The 18,893-nt window shown below is 32.9% G+C and overlaps 1 protein-coding gene across 2 annotated transcripts in view; it reads left to right on the top strand.

The window, feature by feature from the left end:
• The window catches only part of LOC142226082 (enhancer of split m4 protein-like), a 32,892-nt gene extending 22,331 nt beyond the window's left edge, over positions 1 to 10,561 (top strand). Inside the window, exons 2-3 of one of the 2 annotated variants that reach the window (XM_075295953.1) lie at positions 9,030 to 9,260; positions 9,477 to 10,561. In XM_075295953.1, coding sequence (XP_075152068.1) covers positions 10,084 to 10,440 — 357 coding nt within the window. In that variant the 5' untranslated portion in view covers positions 9,030 to 9,260; positions 9,477 to 10,083 and the 3' untranslated portion in view covers positions 10,441 to 10,561. Of the gene's footprint in view, positions 1 to 9,029 lie in introns of both variants that reach the window. The other variant, XM_075295952.1, reaches the window with a different exon arrangement.
• Positions 10,562 to 18,893: the final 8,332 nt, after the last annotated feature.

The following is an 18,893-nucleotide window of genomic DNA, read 5'->3' as shown; positions in this document are numbered from 1 at the left end:
AATATGGCAAAACAGACATGTTCATGTGGGAAGAAAATCTCGATTTTGTAAAAGACATAGTCAAAAAGAGGACTTTATTGAACTTCAAGAATGTTTTAGTCGAAAAAAGAATGCGATTCTATATTATCGATTTTTTATTTCGGTAGAAAATGTTGTCAAAATTTTATTTCTATATAGAATATTTGCAAAATTTTATTTTTATAGAAAATTTTGTCAAAATTTTATTTCAAATGAAAATTTTGTAAAAATTTTATTTCTATAGGAAATTTTTGCAAAATTTTATTTCTATAGAAAAAATTTTGCAAAATTTTATTTCTATAGAAAATTTTTGCAAAATTTTATCTATAAAGAAAATTTTGTCAAAATTTTATTTTCTTTAAAATTCAGTCTCTTGACAATAATCTTCCAGTGAAATTTTTGTTGAAATTTAGTAAAAAGTACCTTTCCGCTCAAAAAATACCTTTTTTGTACTTTCTTAAAAATTGTATTTTCCATCCCTGAGTAACTGGCAAAGTGACCAAGATTTTTAAAAGAATATGCACGTTTGGAAATATCTCTTTATTGCACTCTCCAAGTGCTTCCACCGCTGAATTAGGCAGGTTCTTTTCGCAGTTTTGTGCCATTTCACACACAAAAAAAAATTTCTGATTCAATCACGAAATTAATTGATCCAATTAATTTTTTAATTGAAATGTCTTCAATTAATTTTTTAATGAGTATCAATTAAAAAATTAATTGACAGTCAAAAATTATTTGATCCAATTAAATATTTAATTGATACTATTAATTTGTGTGATCGATTTTTATTTCAATTAAAAAATTTGTTGAATCAATTAAATTTTTAATTGAATATTTTTTAAAACTCAATTAAGATTTTAATTGGAAACATTTTCGTGAAATTTTTTTGTTGTTGCTATGGCCAAACAAAGCGAGTCATATTCACAAAAAGAACAACAAACACACAAAAAGCAGAAAGACATTTTCCAAAAATTAAATTTGTGGTGCGAGAACAAAAACAATTTGTTTTTTTTTTCGACCGTCGTTTGACGGACTTTTAAACTAGTATTCTATGATTTGTGCAAGTTTTATAGGTAAGCGTTTTTCAAAATAAAACTTCCAGCTTTTCTTCAACATCTTCGATAAGATTTTTCTATGCAGCTAAAAATATATATATATTTATATAAAAATATTCATTCATTTGGGGGGGGGGGGGTTTGATCCCCCTCATCCCCCCCCTGAATACGGCCTTGCGGCCACATAACCTAACCTAACCTAAGTGGTTTTAATTCAATTTTTTGTAACGTTTTTTCGTATTTTAATGGGTATTTTTTTAATAGGTTAAAAAGAGTAAGAGTTTATAAATTTTTCAAATTTTGCCGAGGTCAAATGTTTCAGACAAGCGTTATAACGCATTAAAAATCATAAAAACTTCCCCAGAGGCCTTCCAATGCTTATGCCTATATGGTTTTTTTTTTTTTGATAGTTTGTAGGTTAGGTTAGGTTAGGGAGCCACCGTGGTGCAATGGTTAGCATGCCCGCCTTGCATACACAAGGTCGTGGGTTCGATTCCTGCTTCGATCGAACACCAAAAAAGTTTTCCAGCGGTGGATTATCCCACCTCAGTAATGCTGGTGACATTTCTGAGGGTTTCAAAGCTTCTCTAAGTGGTTTCACTGCAAGGTGGAACGCCGTTCGGACTCGGCTATAAAAAGGAGGTCCCTTTTCATTGAGCTTAACATGGAATAGGGCAGCACTCAGTGATGAGAGAGAAGTTCACCAATGTGGTATCACAATGGACTGAATAGTCTAAGTGAGCCTGATACATCGGGCTGCCACCTAACCTAACCTAACCTAACCTATATGAAGAAATTTTTGATTGTTTGTAAGAGGGCATGTAATGATATCGTACACCAAATGTAAACAGGATCGAATGAAATTTGCTCTTTCATGACACTCAGGAAGAAGTTAATTATGAAAATTGGTCTGCAATAACTTCGCGGCAATCCGGCTAAATTTTGACATTGGAATAAATTAGAAATACACACAAAAAAATCAAACATGAATTTGTCCATAAGTTTTAACCGTTTTTCCGAGGCAGGACATTGATGTAAGGATAATTTTAAGACACAAATCTCTTCCAAATTTGAGTTGTACGTACTTGATTCTAAGTAAGAAATTTATTCGTTTATCTGTTTTTTTCTTTATGTGCTATTAAAGTCCTTTAATAGCGTGTTAACTGCAACTTAAATTTTCAAATTTAGACTCGACTTGAAGTAGAAATTATGCTATGTTTCAAAATCGTCTTTGAAATAAAGTTTTTAAATCTTCTATTTTTAAACGCTTTTTTGGTTGTCAAGATGAAAAAAGACAACAATTTTAAAGACAATTTTATTAATTTTGTAGAATTATTAAATACAACTCAAATGAAATTTTCTTTCATTTTAAGATAATTATATTTAAGTCGAATAACTTAATTATAAGGACAAACGACTTTATAGAAAAGTTAATCGACTTTTGCTTAGCATACATTTTCTATGCTTAGCAAAAAACGAATTCATATTTTAAGAACATGAAATCTTTGGCCTTACTGTCGTATTTGTTTCAGTGTATATTGCTTTCGTAAATACCTTTATTTATATTATGATTTTTTAATGATGTATATGTATGCACGTGTATCGAAAATGTTGTTCTTTTTTAAGAGTTTTTTGAATTTCTTCAAAAATTTCAAAGTTCTGTAACAATTTTTTTTGTTTCAAAATTAATATACCCCCCATCCTATGGTGGGGGGTATATTAACTTTGTCATACACATCGAAATATTGCTCTAAGACCCCATAAAGTATATATATTCTGGGTCGTGGTGAAATTCTGAGTCGATCTGAGCATGTCCGTCCGTCCGTCTGTTGAAATCACGCTAACTTCCGAACGAAACAAGCTATCGATTTGAAACTTTTCACAAGTAGTTGTTATTGATGTAGGTCGGATGGTATTGCAAATGGGCCATATCGGTCCACTTTTACGTATAGCCCCCATATAAACGAACCCCAAATTTGGCTTGCGATTGCTCTAAGAGAAGCAAATTTCATCCGATCCGGCTGAAATTTGGTACATGGTGTTAGTATATGGTCTCTAACAACAATGCAAAAATTGGTCCACATCGGTCCATAATTATATATAGCCCCCATACATACCGATCCCCAGATTTGACCTCCGGAGCCTCTAAGAGAAGCAAATTTCATCGGATCCGGCTGAAATTTGGTACATGGTGTTAGTATATGGTCTCTAACAACCATGCAAAAATTGGTCCACATCGGTCCATAATTATATATAGCCCCCATATAAACCGCTCCCCCGAAATTTGGTACATGGTGTTAACATATGGTCTCTAATGACCATGCAAAAATTGGTCCACATCGGTCCATAATTATATATAGCCCCCATATAAACCGATCACCAGATTTGACCTCCGGAGCCTCTTGGAAGACCAAAATTCATCTGATTCAGTTGAAATTTGGTACGTGGTGTTAATATATGGCCTCAAACACCCATGCAAAAATTGGTCGAAATCGGTCCATAATTATATATACCTCCGGAGCCTCTTGGAAGAGCAAAATTCATTCGATTCATTTGAAATTTGGTACCTGAAGTTAGTATATGGTGTCCAACAACAATTCAGGAATTGGTTCATATCAGTCCATAATTATATATATAGATTTGACCTCCGGTGCCTTTTGGTGAAGCAAAATTCATCCGCTCTGGTTGAAATTTGGTACGTGGTGGTAGTATATGATATTTAACAAGCATGCCAAAAGTGGTCCATATCAGTACACGGATGAAAAAGACTGTTTTTCATATGTTTGGCTATAAACATTATATGTTTGGAACACAAATTTTTAAACACAATATTTTTGAGTGCAAGCATATAATGTTCATAAACTAGCATAACATGTTTGGGACATATATGTTAATATGTTAGAACATATTATGTTTGGGACATAAAATGTTTGTAAATATAATATGCTTGGATGCAAACATATATTAATTTAGAAATAGCCTATAAACATATATGTGTTTAGTAGCTTGGAGCGCTATTTAACAGGGAGCGATATTGAATTAAGTTGGTGGTTGTTGCTTGTTATTACAAAATTAACATTTTATTTTCCCTTGGGCAATTGATCAGCTACTTCTTTGATCCTTACAAACTGTGTGGTCCGCTGTTCGAATCCCCGTCCGGCAAAAGGTAAAATTAAAATAAAAAAAATCATACAATTGAATAATTTCTTCTACAATGTTTGTATTACAGAAAAAGGTGCTAAGAACTAAAAAATCTCGTGGAAGTGAGAAAGATGTGGGGGAATATACAATTGGGCAGAAACAAAATTTTGAGCATTCAGGTCGAAAACCTATGTTGTTAGCACCTATATTACCTGTTTATTTTCATAATTCGTTATGATTGTAAATATATAAATAAATAAAATTTTGAGCACAATATTGTTTGGGAGAATTTTTTTAAGCATATAATATTTTTGGGTGCAAAATGCTTCCAAACATATTATATGTTCACATAATAACATATTGTTTTTTGGAAGACAACATTATTGAATTTGGATGCAAAAATACAAAATGTTTGGAACTTAGACTACCCAAACATATATTGTTTAGACCAATATGCTTTCAAACATATTATATATTGAAAGAGATCAAACATATAAATGTTTGGGCAATACCCAAAAATATATATGCTTGAAGCAAAATATGTTTGGGAGTATATGTTACAGAAGCGATTTTTTGTGAGCGTGTAGTTATATATAGCCCTCAGATAAATCGATCCCCAATCACACAAAAATTGGTCCATATCAAGTTCATAATTGTATATAGCCCCCATATTTCAATTCTGGCTCTCTACGTATTGTCTAATATATACCACGTATGGAATAACTCACAATTTAGAAAACGATGTTAAGAAGTTTTAAGATACCGCAACCCAAGTAATTCGATTGTCGATGACAGTCTTTCGTAGAAGTTTCTACGCAATCCATGGTGGAGGGTACATAAGATTCGGCCTGGCCGAACTTACTTACAGCTTTATTGAAAGCTCACTATCTGTCAAAGAATACACAATCGTGACGTTTCTAGACATCGAAGGGGCGTTCAATAATGTCCATCCGAGCTCGATATTAAATGGACTGACAACTTTGAATGTTGATCCAGGTATACTTAGGCTGTTAGACGAACTTCTAATAAAGAGACGTATTTCAGCCACACTAGGGTAAGCAAACATACAAAGGTATGTGAACAGAGGCACTCCCCAAGGAGGAGTTCTATCACCTCTTCTTTGGAATGTTGCTATAAATAACCTTCTGGTTACCCTAGAAAAAGAAAGGATAAAAGTGATGGCATACGCAGATGATGTGGCTCTGGCAGTCAGGGGAAAATTCCCATCCACAATCAGAGATATTATTCAGAGGGCACTCCGGATGACTGAGAAGTGGGCGAAAGACAATGGTCTTGGGGTAAATCCTGCAAAGACAGAATTAGTCATGTATTGATCGCAAAACTCCCACGGTTAGGCCTATTTCCTTAGGGGGTATTGAAATTCCCTTTGGTGAGTGTGCAAAAAACCTTGGCGTTATTTTGGACAGGAAGCTGAACTTTAAGCTTAATATTGAAGAAAGGGCGAGAAAGGCAACTGTAGCTTTGTACTCGTGCAAAAAGGCAATAGGAAAAAGTGGGGACTAAAACCAAAAATTGTGCATTGGCTATACACGGCAGTAGTTAGACCTATTATGTTATATGGTGTTGTAGTCTGGTGGCCGGCACTTCAGAAACCGACTTGTTTAGATAAAGTTTAGCGTATGGCGAGCTTATGTATCTCAGGCGCATTTAGTAAGACGGGAACAGACTCCCTTAATGTCATGCTACATCTATTACCTTTGGACATTTTGGCCAAACATTCAGCTGCAACAACGGCTGTGCGGTTGCGCGAGCTATCGCTGTGGTCGGAAAAAATGTACGGTCATAGTTCGGTCAAAACCACTTTTCGACAAAAAGTGTGAAACTCTAATTCCCAACAGTGAGGCGTGGTGTACGCAGACCCCGGGGAATAAAAGATATATAGATTTCTATACTGATGGCTCAAAATTGAATTGACAAGTGGGGTTCGGAGTATATTCTAAAGATCTGGAAATTCGAATAGCGAAAAGATTACCTAATCACTGTAGTGTTTTTCAGGCTGAAATATTGGCAATAAGAGAGGTGGTGAATTGGCTGAGAAGTAATGTTCCAACAAATATTGGCATTAATATATACTCAGACAGTCAACTTGCAATAAAATCCTTGGACTCTGTGTTCCTTAACTCGAAAACGGCCATGGACTGCCGCAAATCTCTCAACGAGATGGCTGAGCAGTACAATATTCACCTAATATTGGTGCCTGGCCATAGGAACATTCCGGGGAACTGCCAAGCGGATGAGTTGGCAAGGCTAGGGACTACCTTACATATTCCAGGGGAACTAGAATCTGTTGGTATGCCCCTGGCTACCTGCAAGCTCATGCTGCGTGAGAAGGCTGTTATGATTGCAAATGTTCGATGAGAGAATTGCAAGGGCTGTAACGACACCAAGCAAATATGGCCCCATTTAAACTTAAACCGCACATTAGATATGCTAGTGTTCTCGAGACGTCAGATATCACTCCTGATATCTGCTATAACGGGTCGCTGCCTGATAGGCGATTTTGCAAAAACTATATGCGCGAAGTATAATGACTATTGTATGAACTGTCATGATGCGGAGGAAAAAGAATCAATTAAACACATCTTGTGTGAGTGTCCTGCATTTTGTGTAAAGCGCAAGCAACTTTTAGGAGCATATATCTTCAGATTACTGGCGGATCTGGAAAACGTTAACTTAAGCAGTCTGCTAATGTTGTTGGAACAATCTGGTTGGTTCAACAAAGAAAAATAATCAAGAAGGTTCAGCGGTTAAAACTAGAAGTGTCCATATGTAATAGGTACTTTTAGTTAATATGGTATCACAATGGACTGAATAGTCTAAGTGAGCCTGAATCTTAATCGGGCTGCCACTTTAACCTAACCTAACTTACGGCCGTATATACTTGTTTTATGTTGAAATGAATGGAGACGGCCAGGCACGTTGTGAGTTCTGATTTGATTTCAGTTTTAGTGATTTCATTGGTCGATTACATTTTTTGCAAACAGCTTCACCAGTCTTCATTGGTTTGAAAACATGTCCACGGCGAATTATCAATTTCCTTTTTTGTACAGCAAATTGCTGATTTTCAAAAATTTCTGTGCAGGCAAAATTTCTGTTATTTTCCGTTATTTTAAAGCTTTTGCAAATTTTATATGTAAGTGTCAATGTCACATATTTCAACAACACAGTTGTCTCTAAAAACTAAAATAGTACTTTTTTCGGTGCGGCACTCATCGTACTAGTGGATAGTGTATTGGCTTACAAAGTTTACGGTTCGATTCTCCGCCCAGGCGAAAGGTACAATTTAAAAAATGTATAACATCGAATAATTTCTTTTACATTGTTTGTATTACAGAAAAAGGTTCTAAGAACTAAATAAACCTCGTGGAAGTGAGAAAGACGGGGGAAGATGCAGTTAGCCAGAAAATAAAAACTTTTGAGCTGGACTTTATGAAATTGTTTTTATATCCTGTAAAATAACACTAGTTTACAAAATATTTTTTTTTCCTTTACATATGATGAGAGGTGACTTTCTTATGTATTTTGATCTGCTGAATTCGAAAATGAACGTTAAATTTTTTTATGGAACTGTTTTTGACATATCCTGTTATTTTTAGTTTTTCGGCTTGTTTCACTAAACTACTCATACATTGGGCTAAAATTTCCTATAATATCGTTCTTGGTTCTTGAATGAAAGGTATTGAGATGACGAACAGACGTGTATAAATGAATCTATGATAAGTTATGGGGTTCTTTTCATATTCGTAAAGATGATACTTTAACGTAAGAAATAAGGCCAACTAGAAGAAAATCGACCGAAAGATGACAAAGTTATAATTGAGTGAATAAAACCGATGTCAAATCATATAAATATGAGCCACTCACCCACAATAAATGCACGTTTGTGTGGTCGAGTCGCACTATTTTCATCGATATATTTTTAACCACTTGACTTATCACAGATTATACACTTTTGTTCATCATCTCAATAAACTAAAAATAACGAGATATCTCAAAAAATTTTAACCTTCATTTTCGAATTCAGTAGATCGAAATACATAATAAAAGTCACATCTCATCAAATGTACATTTTCAGTGTAAACTAGTGTAATCAACGTTAACCACAAAAAGTACACTCAAAAAAAAGTTTACTTGGATCCAAAGATTTTGAGCTTCTTTTAAGGATTTTGGTATTGATTCCGAGCCAAAGATGCGGCTTCTTTAAAATAAAGACTTCCCTGGCTTTAAATTTAGGATCGATAAAATTAAAATTGGATACAGATCTTATTGATCGAATTTTTATTCTCTGTTTGCGATATATTAATAAAGGTATTCATGTACAAACAAATTTCACTTTCAAAATCCAAATTATGCCAAGTACTTCAAAGTAAAAACTGTTTAATTAATGCTAAAAAAACTTTAAACCAAAGATGCAAATCCTTAAATTAAGTCTTAGCCTATATTTGAAGCATTTTTATCTTAAATATAAAAATTCAATATGTCAGTTGAGTTAAAGACGATTTATTTAAATTAAAAATGTTTTTCTTTATTTTAAGGAACATTTGCCTTACTTCAAAGATCTACAACTTCAACAGAGGGACGCAAATTTTCAAGATTTGTGTCCTAAATTTAATGAAAACATTTTTTGAAGCAAGGATTATAAAATTTCTTTTAATTAAAATGCCATTATTTTAAAAAATTTTGTCCTTAGCATTGCGTAAATTTCGAGTCCTAAAATTTAAGTTGCATAATCTTCCATATTAGGTCAATATTTTTTCAGTGTATATACTTTTTTCCAAACAAACTTTCTTTCAGAGAAAAGCAAATGGGAAACGATATCGTGGAGGATTTGAGCTATTGTAATATTGCATGTATTATGTTCAGTACTCACTCTATATATTAAAATGGAAATTTCTTTTCAAACTGGGCTTCATAATAATGCACAATAAATGTTTACCTGAGCCACTGCTACTTACGTTCGAGACAACACGCACTCCCATTTTACGAACTCATGAGGAGTTGTTAACAATATAGGAAGTATTGGACGTAAGTTCCATTAGTAAAAATCTGAAGTAATCAATATTCTGGAATTTTCATATATTTACAACGTTCAAATATCTAATCAAAAATGTCGTCCTCATTACTAATAAAAATGGGAAATTCCCAAATCATATAAGGCTTTAAGTGGGACTTAATTCAAGTTTACATCGTCATTTGACAATTCGTTATAAGAAACCATTAATATCGATATTTTCTCATTAGAAAGAAGTACTATTCTAATTACTAAGATGACGAAAGGATAATTCCAGCACGATCTATTCACCATGGAATATGCCTCTTCCCATTAAGAAGTACCACAAGCTCGTGTATTTATACTCGACACACTTATAACAACACCTTTCGTTTATGTTGATGAAAGGCGTTCTAAAACCAACACCTTGCAAATGGCGTGAGAAAAATGTTTCACTGAATCTATTACGGGAAATGGGATATGGATTGTGCCTCTTTGCTCCTTTTTCAAGCAATTTTCTCATGCACTCTTACATTTCTTTAACAGACTGCAGCAAATAAATCTATCCTAATATTGAGACTCTTTTGATAATGAATCCTGTAGGATGTACTTTTTCCAAAAATATTTTTCTCTCATCAGAGTTCCCACGCTTCGACAGCACGTTGGAAAGATGGGAATCCCATTGTAATGCACTGTCTATTGTCTAGGAAGCTGGTATTTTTACAAAAACCTGCATATGCTACCTTTAGGATGTTGAGTGACCGAGAGTATAAAAGGCAAAGTTGTTCAGGGATAAGGCATCATTCTTAGTTGAATATTCGTTCAGCAAGGAACTCAAACAAGGACATCACATTTAAAATGTGCGTAGAAACCACCCGAAATCACTTCAACAAAATGGAAATCACTGTCAGCAACAAGATAGTCTTATATAGCATAAGGAAAATGGTCAAACAACTCTTCAAGAAACAAAATAAGAAAATCGATTCACTAGAATCATTGGAGAACGAAAGCAACGCCAGCCTTGAATATGATCGAGTCTCAATAGAGTCATATGAAAATGATATCAATGAACATCTCTATTCTAAGCAATCCTTTGATGAAGATGATACCAGCATCGTACCCGTTCACTACATTCGCACCACAGAAGGAACATTTTTCTGGACTACTGCTTCGAATCAAATGAATTGCCTTCAAGACCGATGGGCTCAGGCCTAGTTTTCTTAGCTCATCGTTTTGAAATGGAATTTCAAAATATGTATGCTAGAATTAAAAGCTTTATACAACTGTGATATTTAAAATTATACATATTAATAATATATATTAAAAAACAAACCTATTTCGATTGTTTTACTTGTTACACAAAAAAAAGTGATCCCACCGTGGAAGAAAATATAGGTTTATTTTAGAAAATTTTAACTAAAATAGTTTTCTAATTGCAACATGTTACAAATAAGTTAAAAGTTTTAAAAATAATTAATTTTTTTCTGTTGTTTAAGAAAATTTCATATGTTGGCAGAAAAAATTGGATTTGAAAATTGTTAAAGTGTCTTTAGCCAAGGCCGTATTCAGGGGGGGGGGGGGTGGTGAGGGGATCACACCCCCCCCCACCCCCGAAATGAATGAATATTTTTATATAAATAAATGTATATTTTTAGCTGCATAGAAAAATCTTATCGAAGATGTTGAAGAAAAGCTGAAGGTTTTATTTTGAAAAACTTGCACAAATCATAGAATACTAGTTGAAAAGTCCGTCAAACGACGGCCGAAAAAACAATTTGTTTTTGTTCTCGCACCACAAATTTCATTTTTGGAAAATGTCTTTCTGCTTTTTATTTGTGTTTGTTGTTCTTTTTGTGAACATGACTCGCTTTGTTTAGCCATAGCAACAACAACGAAACACACATGTGTAAATGAAATGGCGCAAAACCTACGAAAAGAACCTGCCTAATTCAGCGATGGAAGCACTTGGAGAGTGCAATAAAGAGATATTTCCAAACGTGCATATTCTTTTAAAAATTTTGGTCAATTTGCCAGTTACTCAGGGATGAAAAATGCAATTTTTAAGAAAGTACAAAAAAGGTATATTTTGAGCGGAAAGGTACTTTGTACAAAAATTTCACTGGAAAATTATTGTCAAGAGACTAAATTTTAAAGAAAATAAAATTTTGACAAAATTTTCTATATAAATAAAATTTTGACAAAATTTTCTATATAAATAAAATTTTGATAAAATTTTCTATATAAATAAAATTTTGTTGTCGTTTTTTTATTTCAGCTTAAAACCATACATTGACTAAACTACAAGAGTAGCTTAACCAACAGAGGAAAAGAATGTTTGTCAAATTTATTTGGGCAAAGCCCTATAGACTGCAAGATGGTTGGATGGACGCACGTTTCGGAATTACCACATTCCTCATCAGCATCCTCTACTTGCAGCAAAACTATCAACCAATTATCATAGTTTTGCTGCAAGTAGAGGATGCTGATGAGGAATGTGGTAATTCCGAAACGTGCGTCCATCCAACCATCTTGCAGTCTATAGGGCTTTGCCCAAATAAATTTGACAAACATTCTTTTCCTCTGTTGGTTAAGCTACTCTTGTAGTTTAGTCAATATATGGTTTTAAGCTGAAATAAAAAAACGACAACAATGCTTAAAGAACAAAACCAACAATAACAAAACAAAATAAATAAAATTTTGACAAAATTTTCTATATAAATAAAATTTTGCAAAAATTTTCTATAGAAATAAAATTTTGCAAAAAAAATCTGTAGAAAAAAAATGTTGCAAAATTTTTTCTATAGAAATAAAATTTTGTAAAAATTTCCTATAGAAATAAAATTTTTACAAAATTTTCAATTGAAATACAATTTTGACAACATTTTCTACCGAAATAAAAAATCGATAATATAGAATCGCATTCTTTTTTCGACTAAAACATTCTTGAAGATCAATAAAATCCTGTTTTTGACTATGTCTTTTACAAAATCGAGATTTTCTTCCCACATGAACATGTCTGTTTTGCCATATTTGTAAAAGACTATTAGCAGATAAGGTTGATAAAGACTTTCTCAAAATATTAAAATATTTTGTCAAAGATATTGTACCATAAATCTGATATCGCTTTCGCGGGGGTACTACGGTACTGACCGGGGTGAAAAAGTATTGAAAAAAGTACTATAGTACTGCATTTTCCATCCCAGCAGTTACTACGTACTCATCCGAACTTTCATTTTCAACAATGAAGAGATTAAAGACGTATCTTAGAAATTCGACTAGCCGACTGAAGAAGTTATTGATTTATTTGCTGCCCAAAAAGCCCGTCGGCTCAATTTAATATTGTAAAAATATTGTATACATACCTATGCATAAATAAAATTATCTACACATGAGATTATATGAATATTTTTTTTAAGTTGAAACCACCATACTTAAATAAAGTTCAGTTGGCATTAGAGCCCCTTTTTTCTGGGTGTATGCAATAAAAATTTAAATTAAGATTAGGTTAGGTTAGGTTAGGTGGCAGCCCGATGTATCAGGCTCACTTAGACTATTAAGTCCATTGTGATACCACATTGGTGAACTTCTCTCTTATAACTGAGTGCTGCCCGATTCCATGTTAAGCTCAATGACAAGGGACCTCCTTTTTATAGCCGAGTCCGAACGGCGTTCCACATTGCAGTGAAACCACTTAGAGAAGCTTTGAAACCCTCAGAAATGTCACCAGCGTTACTGAGGTGGGATAATCCACCGCTGAAAAACTTTTTGGTGTTCGGTCGAAGCAGGAATCGAACCCACGACCTTGTGTATGCAAGGCGGGCATGCTAACCATTGCACCACGGTGGCTCCCAGAAATTAAGACTAAGGAATAGAATAATCCATCAATCTCCAATCTCTTCTTCATAGGAATTGGGCAGGTACACACAAATTACTTTGTTATACCCTCCACCATAGGATGGGGGGTATAATAACTTTGTCATTCCGTTTGTAACACATCGAAATATTGCTCTAAGGCCCCATAAAGTATATATATTCTGGGTTGTGGTGAAATTCTGAGTCGATCTGAGCATGCCCGTCCGTCCGTCCGTCTGTTGAAATCACGCTAACTTCCGAACGAAACAAGCTATCGACTTGAAACTTGGCACAAGTAGTTGTTATTGATGTAGGTCAGATGGTATTGCAAATGGGCCATATCGGTCCACTTTTACGTATAGCCCCCATATAAACGGACCCCCAAATTTGCCTTGCGAGGCCTCTAAGAGAAACAAATTTCATCCGATCCGGCTGAAATTTGGTACGTGGTGTTAGTATATGATCTCTAACAACCATGCAAAATTTGGTCCTCATCGGTCCACTTTTACGTATAGCCCCCATATAAACGGACCCCCAAATTTGGCTTGCGGAGCCTCTAAGAGAAGCAAATTTCATCCCATCCGGCTGAAATCTGGTACATGGTGTTAGTATATGGTCTCTAACAACCATGCAAAAATTGGTCCATATCGGTCCACTTTTTCGTATAGCCCCCATATAAACGGACCCCCAAATTTGGCTTGCGATTGCTCTAAGAGAAGCAAATTTCATCCGATCCGGCTGAAATTTGATACGTGGTGTTAATATATGGTCTCTAACAATCATGCACAAATTGGTCCATGTCGGTCCATAATTATATATAGCCCCCATATAAACCGATCCCCAGATTTGGTTTGCGGATCCTCTAAGAGAAGCAAATTTCATCCGATCCGACTGAAATTTGGTACATGATATTAGTATATAGTCTCTAAGAACCATTCAAAAATTGGTCCATATCAGTCCATAATTATATATAGCCCTTATATAAACCCATCCCCAGATTTGAACTCCGGAGCCACTTGGACGAGCAAAATTCATCCGATCCGGTTTAAATTTGGAACGTGGTGTTAATATATGGCCGCTAATAACCATGCCAAAATTGGTCCATATCGGTCTATAGTTATATATAGCCGATCCCCAATCACACAAAAATTGGTCCATATCGGTTCATAATCATACTTGCCACTTGAGCAAAAATAATCTAGCAAAATTTGTCGAAATTTTATTCCAATAGAAAACTTTGTCAAATTTTATTTCTACACTGAAAAAAATATTGTCGTGAGGTCAAAGATTTCATGTCTTTAAAATACGAATGCAAATTTTGCTTAGCATAGAAGACGCATTTCTCTAGTATAACGTTTTTTTCCTTGACCAAAGGTCGATAAACTTTTCAATAAAGTCGTATTGTCCTTGTAATGAAGTGATTTGATTTAAAAATGGATATCATAACATGAAAGAAAAAATGTTTGGGCTAAGGTCAACTTGACTTTAATAATTTAGAAAAAATCTTTAAATTTAATGAAATTGTCTTTAAATTTGTTGTCTTTTTGCATCTTGACTACAAAGCAAAAAATCGTTCAAATATAGGACATGTTTTTCAACACTTTATTTTAAAGACGTTTTTTACTTGAAACACAGCATAATTCTAATAGAAGTCGAGTCTTAATTTGGAAAATAAAGTCGTCGTTAACTTGTTTTTAAAGGACTTTGATAGCATATAAAGAAAAAAAGCTGAAAAAGCGAAAAATTAAAATTTGCTTCCTAGAAGCAAGTACACAAAACCCGATTTTAAAAGAGAATTGTGTCTTAAAAGTATCCTTACTTGTATTCTCCGCTTCTTTGGCTCGGAATCAATACCAAATTTTTTAAAGTAAAGACAAAATCTTTGGAACCGGGTATGCTTTTTTTCAGTGTATAGAAAATTTTGGCAAAATTTTATTTCTGTAGAAAATATTGTCAAAATTTTAATTCTATAGAGAATGTTGTCAAAATTTTAAATCTTTTGAAAATTTAGTAAAAATTTTATTTCTATAGAAAATTTTGTCAAAATGTTATGTCTATAGAAAATTTTGTTAAAATCGTATTTCTATAGAAAATTTTGTCCAATTTTTACTTCTATAGAAAATGTTGTCAAAATTTTATTTTGTCAAAATTTTATTTCTATAGAAAATTTTGTCAAACTTAATAATTTAATAAACTAAATACGTATATATTTAATCGGCCATTTTAAGTTTAATATATACCACGTATGGACTACGTGGTATATATTACGGTATTGGGAAGTTGTTGCGGTAACTTTAGCCGATGACAAGGTATCTTGTCATCGGCTAAAGTTACCGCAACCCAAGTAAATCGATTGTGGATGACAGTCTTCAGTAGAAGTTTCTACGCAATCCATGGTGGAGGGTACCTAAGCTTCGGCCTGGCCGAACTTACGGCCGTATATACTTGTTTTTATTTGCAGTTACATGATGTCTGCGTTTTTTTGTATAATAGTTTATTTATTTAGGTTTATATATAATATTTTACTACAAATAAACAAACATTCAAATTATTTATGTATAGTGCGCACAGTTCCTAAATAAGCAGGACTCTCAAGTACAAGTTTTAAGATACATTTACTATTAAGATTAATTTTCTTTAATTTTCTTTAAGTTATAGAGTCTATAAATTCCGATAATTGCTGTGTAATGAAAAAAATTTGCAAAACATCACTTTCTTACTTGTAATGATGTCTGCGTTTGTACATTTGATGCACTGTTAGAAAAATATGTTTTTCATATGTTCCGATATAAACAATATGTGTTTCGGACACAATTTTTAAACACAATATATTTAAGTGTAAACATGTAATGTTCCTAAACTAACACAAAATGTTTGGGACACATATGTTAATATGTTAGAATATATTATGTTTGGGGCATGAATGTTTCATAAAAATAATATGTGTGAATGTATACATATATAAATTTACAAATTTCGAGTAAACATATATATGTTGTGATACTTTATTCAGAGAGCGACAGAGAGAGAGAGAGTTAGTATAGTGAAAGAAATAGAGATGGAAACCAGGAGGGTTGAATAAAAAGATATCAACATAACACAGCGAGAATGAAATGAGAGCAATTTCTGTGAAACCGCTTGTATGTAGTTTCGGAAAACTGTTTCATGATAAGGCCAAAAATGTAATATGCTGAAGTCTAAATATTATTTAATTTGAATATTAGAATGAGTATTCGGAATAAAGAGAATAGACATTCGGAACCAAGAGAATAGACATTTGAAAAAAAAAAACAGCCTATTTGTATTACAGAAAAAGATGCGAAGAACTCAAAAATTTCGTGGAAGTGAAAATTATCTGAGGAAATGAGCACAATCTTCTTTGAGGAATTCTTCCAAGCATATACTATTTTTGGATTCAAAATGCTTCCAAACATATAATATGCTCACATAAAACAAACATATTAATGTTTCGGCAGTATCCAATAATATATGTGCTTCCTGCAAAATATTTTTGGAACATATGTTAGAGAAGCGATTTTTTTTTGAGGGTGTGGGTACGAAGTAAATATGGAATGATTACTTATTGTTGAAATTGAACCAAAATACGAAAAGTTTTTTCATAAAGATCAAACATTTTAGGTTGTAACCATGTTCTTCCAACTGAAAAAAAACATTTTTGTCGAATACCATAACCATGACCATTGTCTTTTGATTCAAACAAAATTCTTTTTATCAATATAATAACATTTTAGATGATGCCAATTTTATTTTTCTTAGAACCATGTTCACTGAATCAACATGCACCGAATAAAAAAGTAAATTGTTTTATAGGAAGAATAAACTGACTCGTACGAAAATTGAACTAAATTTTGCTACACATTTTGAGACTTCCCCAAAGCGTTGTTAAGACCAGGAAAATTTAATGCCCTGTTGTACTTTTTAACAGTTCACGAAATTACACCCTCTAATAGAAGAAAATATTAACTAAAAGTTAAGAAGAAAATCATTGGCACCAAATCATGACCATTTTAACCATAGTTCATTCTTACTATTTTTGGGACGAAAATTCTCATTTGCTTTAGTTCATATTGAAATTATGTGTACGGTCATCGAACTTTATACTCACGTTTAGTTCATAAAATATTTGAGACATACTTAACAAAAACGAAAATTTTATTGGGCTGTGGAAAATTTCGCGAAAAGTAATAAAATTTAACTACTAACAAATCATTTTTTACAATAAAAATAAGATAAATTTAGCGTTAGTTTAACTACGGAAATTTATTTCTGTGTGGTTGTAGGTGAAAATGTTACATGGTCGCCGCAAAAATAGCATGCTCTTCGACTATGATCGTGACAATCACGTTTCTTCAGTTCAATAACTTTATGATCTATGGTTATGAAATGTTTAAATTAATTATTGAATTATTTGGTTTATGAATGAATGATTGGAATTATCAATAAATTATAAATTTTGATAAAACGGCAACCCTGTTATTCCTCAAGATAATTTTCCCAACCATCTTCCTGAAGTGATCACCTTTAAGGTCGCTAATCAACTTTCATATATCCTTTTTCATTAAAGGTGTTTTAAGCACCCAAGCATCCAACCAGAGGTCCTGATGAAGGCGGGTTCATTTCCCATTATTCCACAGTGTCCAGGTACCCAGCACAGAGTTACATTATGTTGTTCAGTGAGAACTAAGTTCTCTACGTCAGCGGCAGTCTGCTTTGGACATTATGCCCACATTGACTACACAGAAAAAATATCACCAAAATATTGATTAAAGTTGAGAAATTTTGCAATTAATAAATTGATTGATACAATTAACTTTTTAATCAAAATAGAAACATTAAGTTAATTAAGTCAATGATTGAAACATTTTTAATTAAAAAAATAATTATTTTTATTAATTTTAGCTTTTTAATCATACTAAGTCTATTATTTTTTTTTTATTTTTAGCAACAAATTTATTTCAAACTATCCATTTTTTAATCAAATTAAAAACACTAACCCCCATTTTCATGAAGCTCCGTTAGTGCTACGTTAGGTAACGAACTTTTAAACCATGATATCTACATATCTGTCATCTTGCGTATATATTCCATATGCCAGTTAGAAACTTAACTGCTGAAAATTATTCAGTTAAAGTTAACCGGAGAAAAGATATTTCCATTTTTCTTTCTGTTAACTGCCAGTTAAAGCCTAACGGAGCTACATGAAAATGGCCGTAAGTCAGTTAAGAAAGTAATTGAAAATAGTTATGTTTTTAATGGAAAAACTAATTGAGTTTTGCAAACAACGTAAATTAAATTTTCAATCGAATCAATTAAAAAATTTAATCCCAAATTTGCTAATGAAATCAATTATTTTTTTTTAATGCCCAATTAAAACTGTGATGATACTACCATTTTCGTGATTGAAGACATTTCAATTAAAAAATTAATTGGATCAATTAATTTCGTGAATGAATCAGAAAATTTTTTGTGTGTAAGAAGAACTTTATAGCTGCTTGATTGACGGCAATTCTAAAATTTCATACATTCCACAAGATAGCTTTTGTTCAAATGAATTAAAATAAACGTACTTTTCATAAATGAATTGCTTAACGGCCATTAAACGTACTCGAACATATTCTTTTTTTGTTTAAATTTTTAAAACCACTTGTAAATTTGTATATCTCATCAATCTTGTACTTTTGATTTTTTCTATATTATTCGTGTTATTTGTCTGATCTGGGATCCTGCTCTACATTTTTGGAAGTGGTCATTAATTTACATACCTCTCATTTTAGAAAGTACTCTCGGATTTGTTC

Source organism: Haematobia irritans, chromosome 2, assembly GCF_050003625.1.
Source record: "Haematobia irritans isolate KBUSLIRL chromosome 2, ASM5000362v1, whole genome shotgun sequence".
NCBI lineage: Eukaryota > Metazoa > Arthropoda > Insecta > Diptera > Muscidae > Haematobia > Haematobia irritans.
Note: the sequence above shows the minus strand (reverse complement) of the source record. Positions and strands in the feature narration are given on the sequence as shown.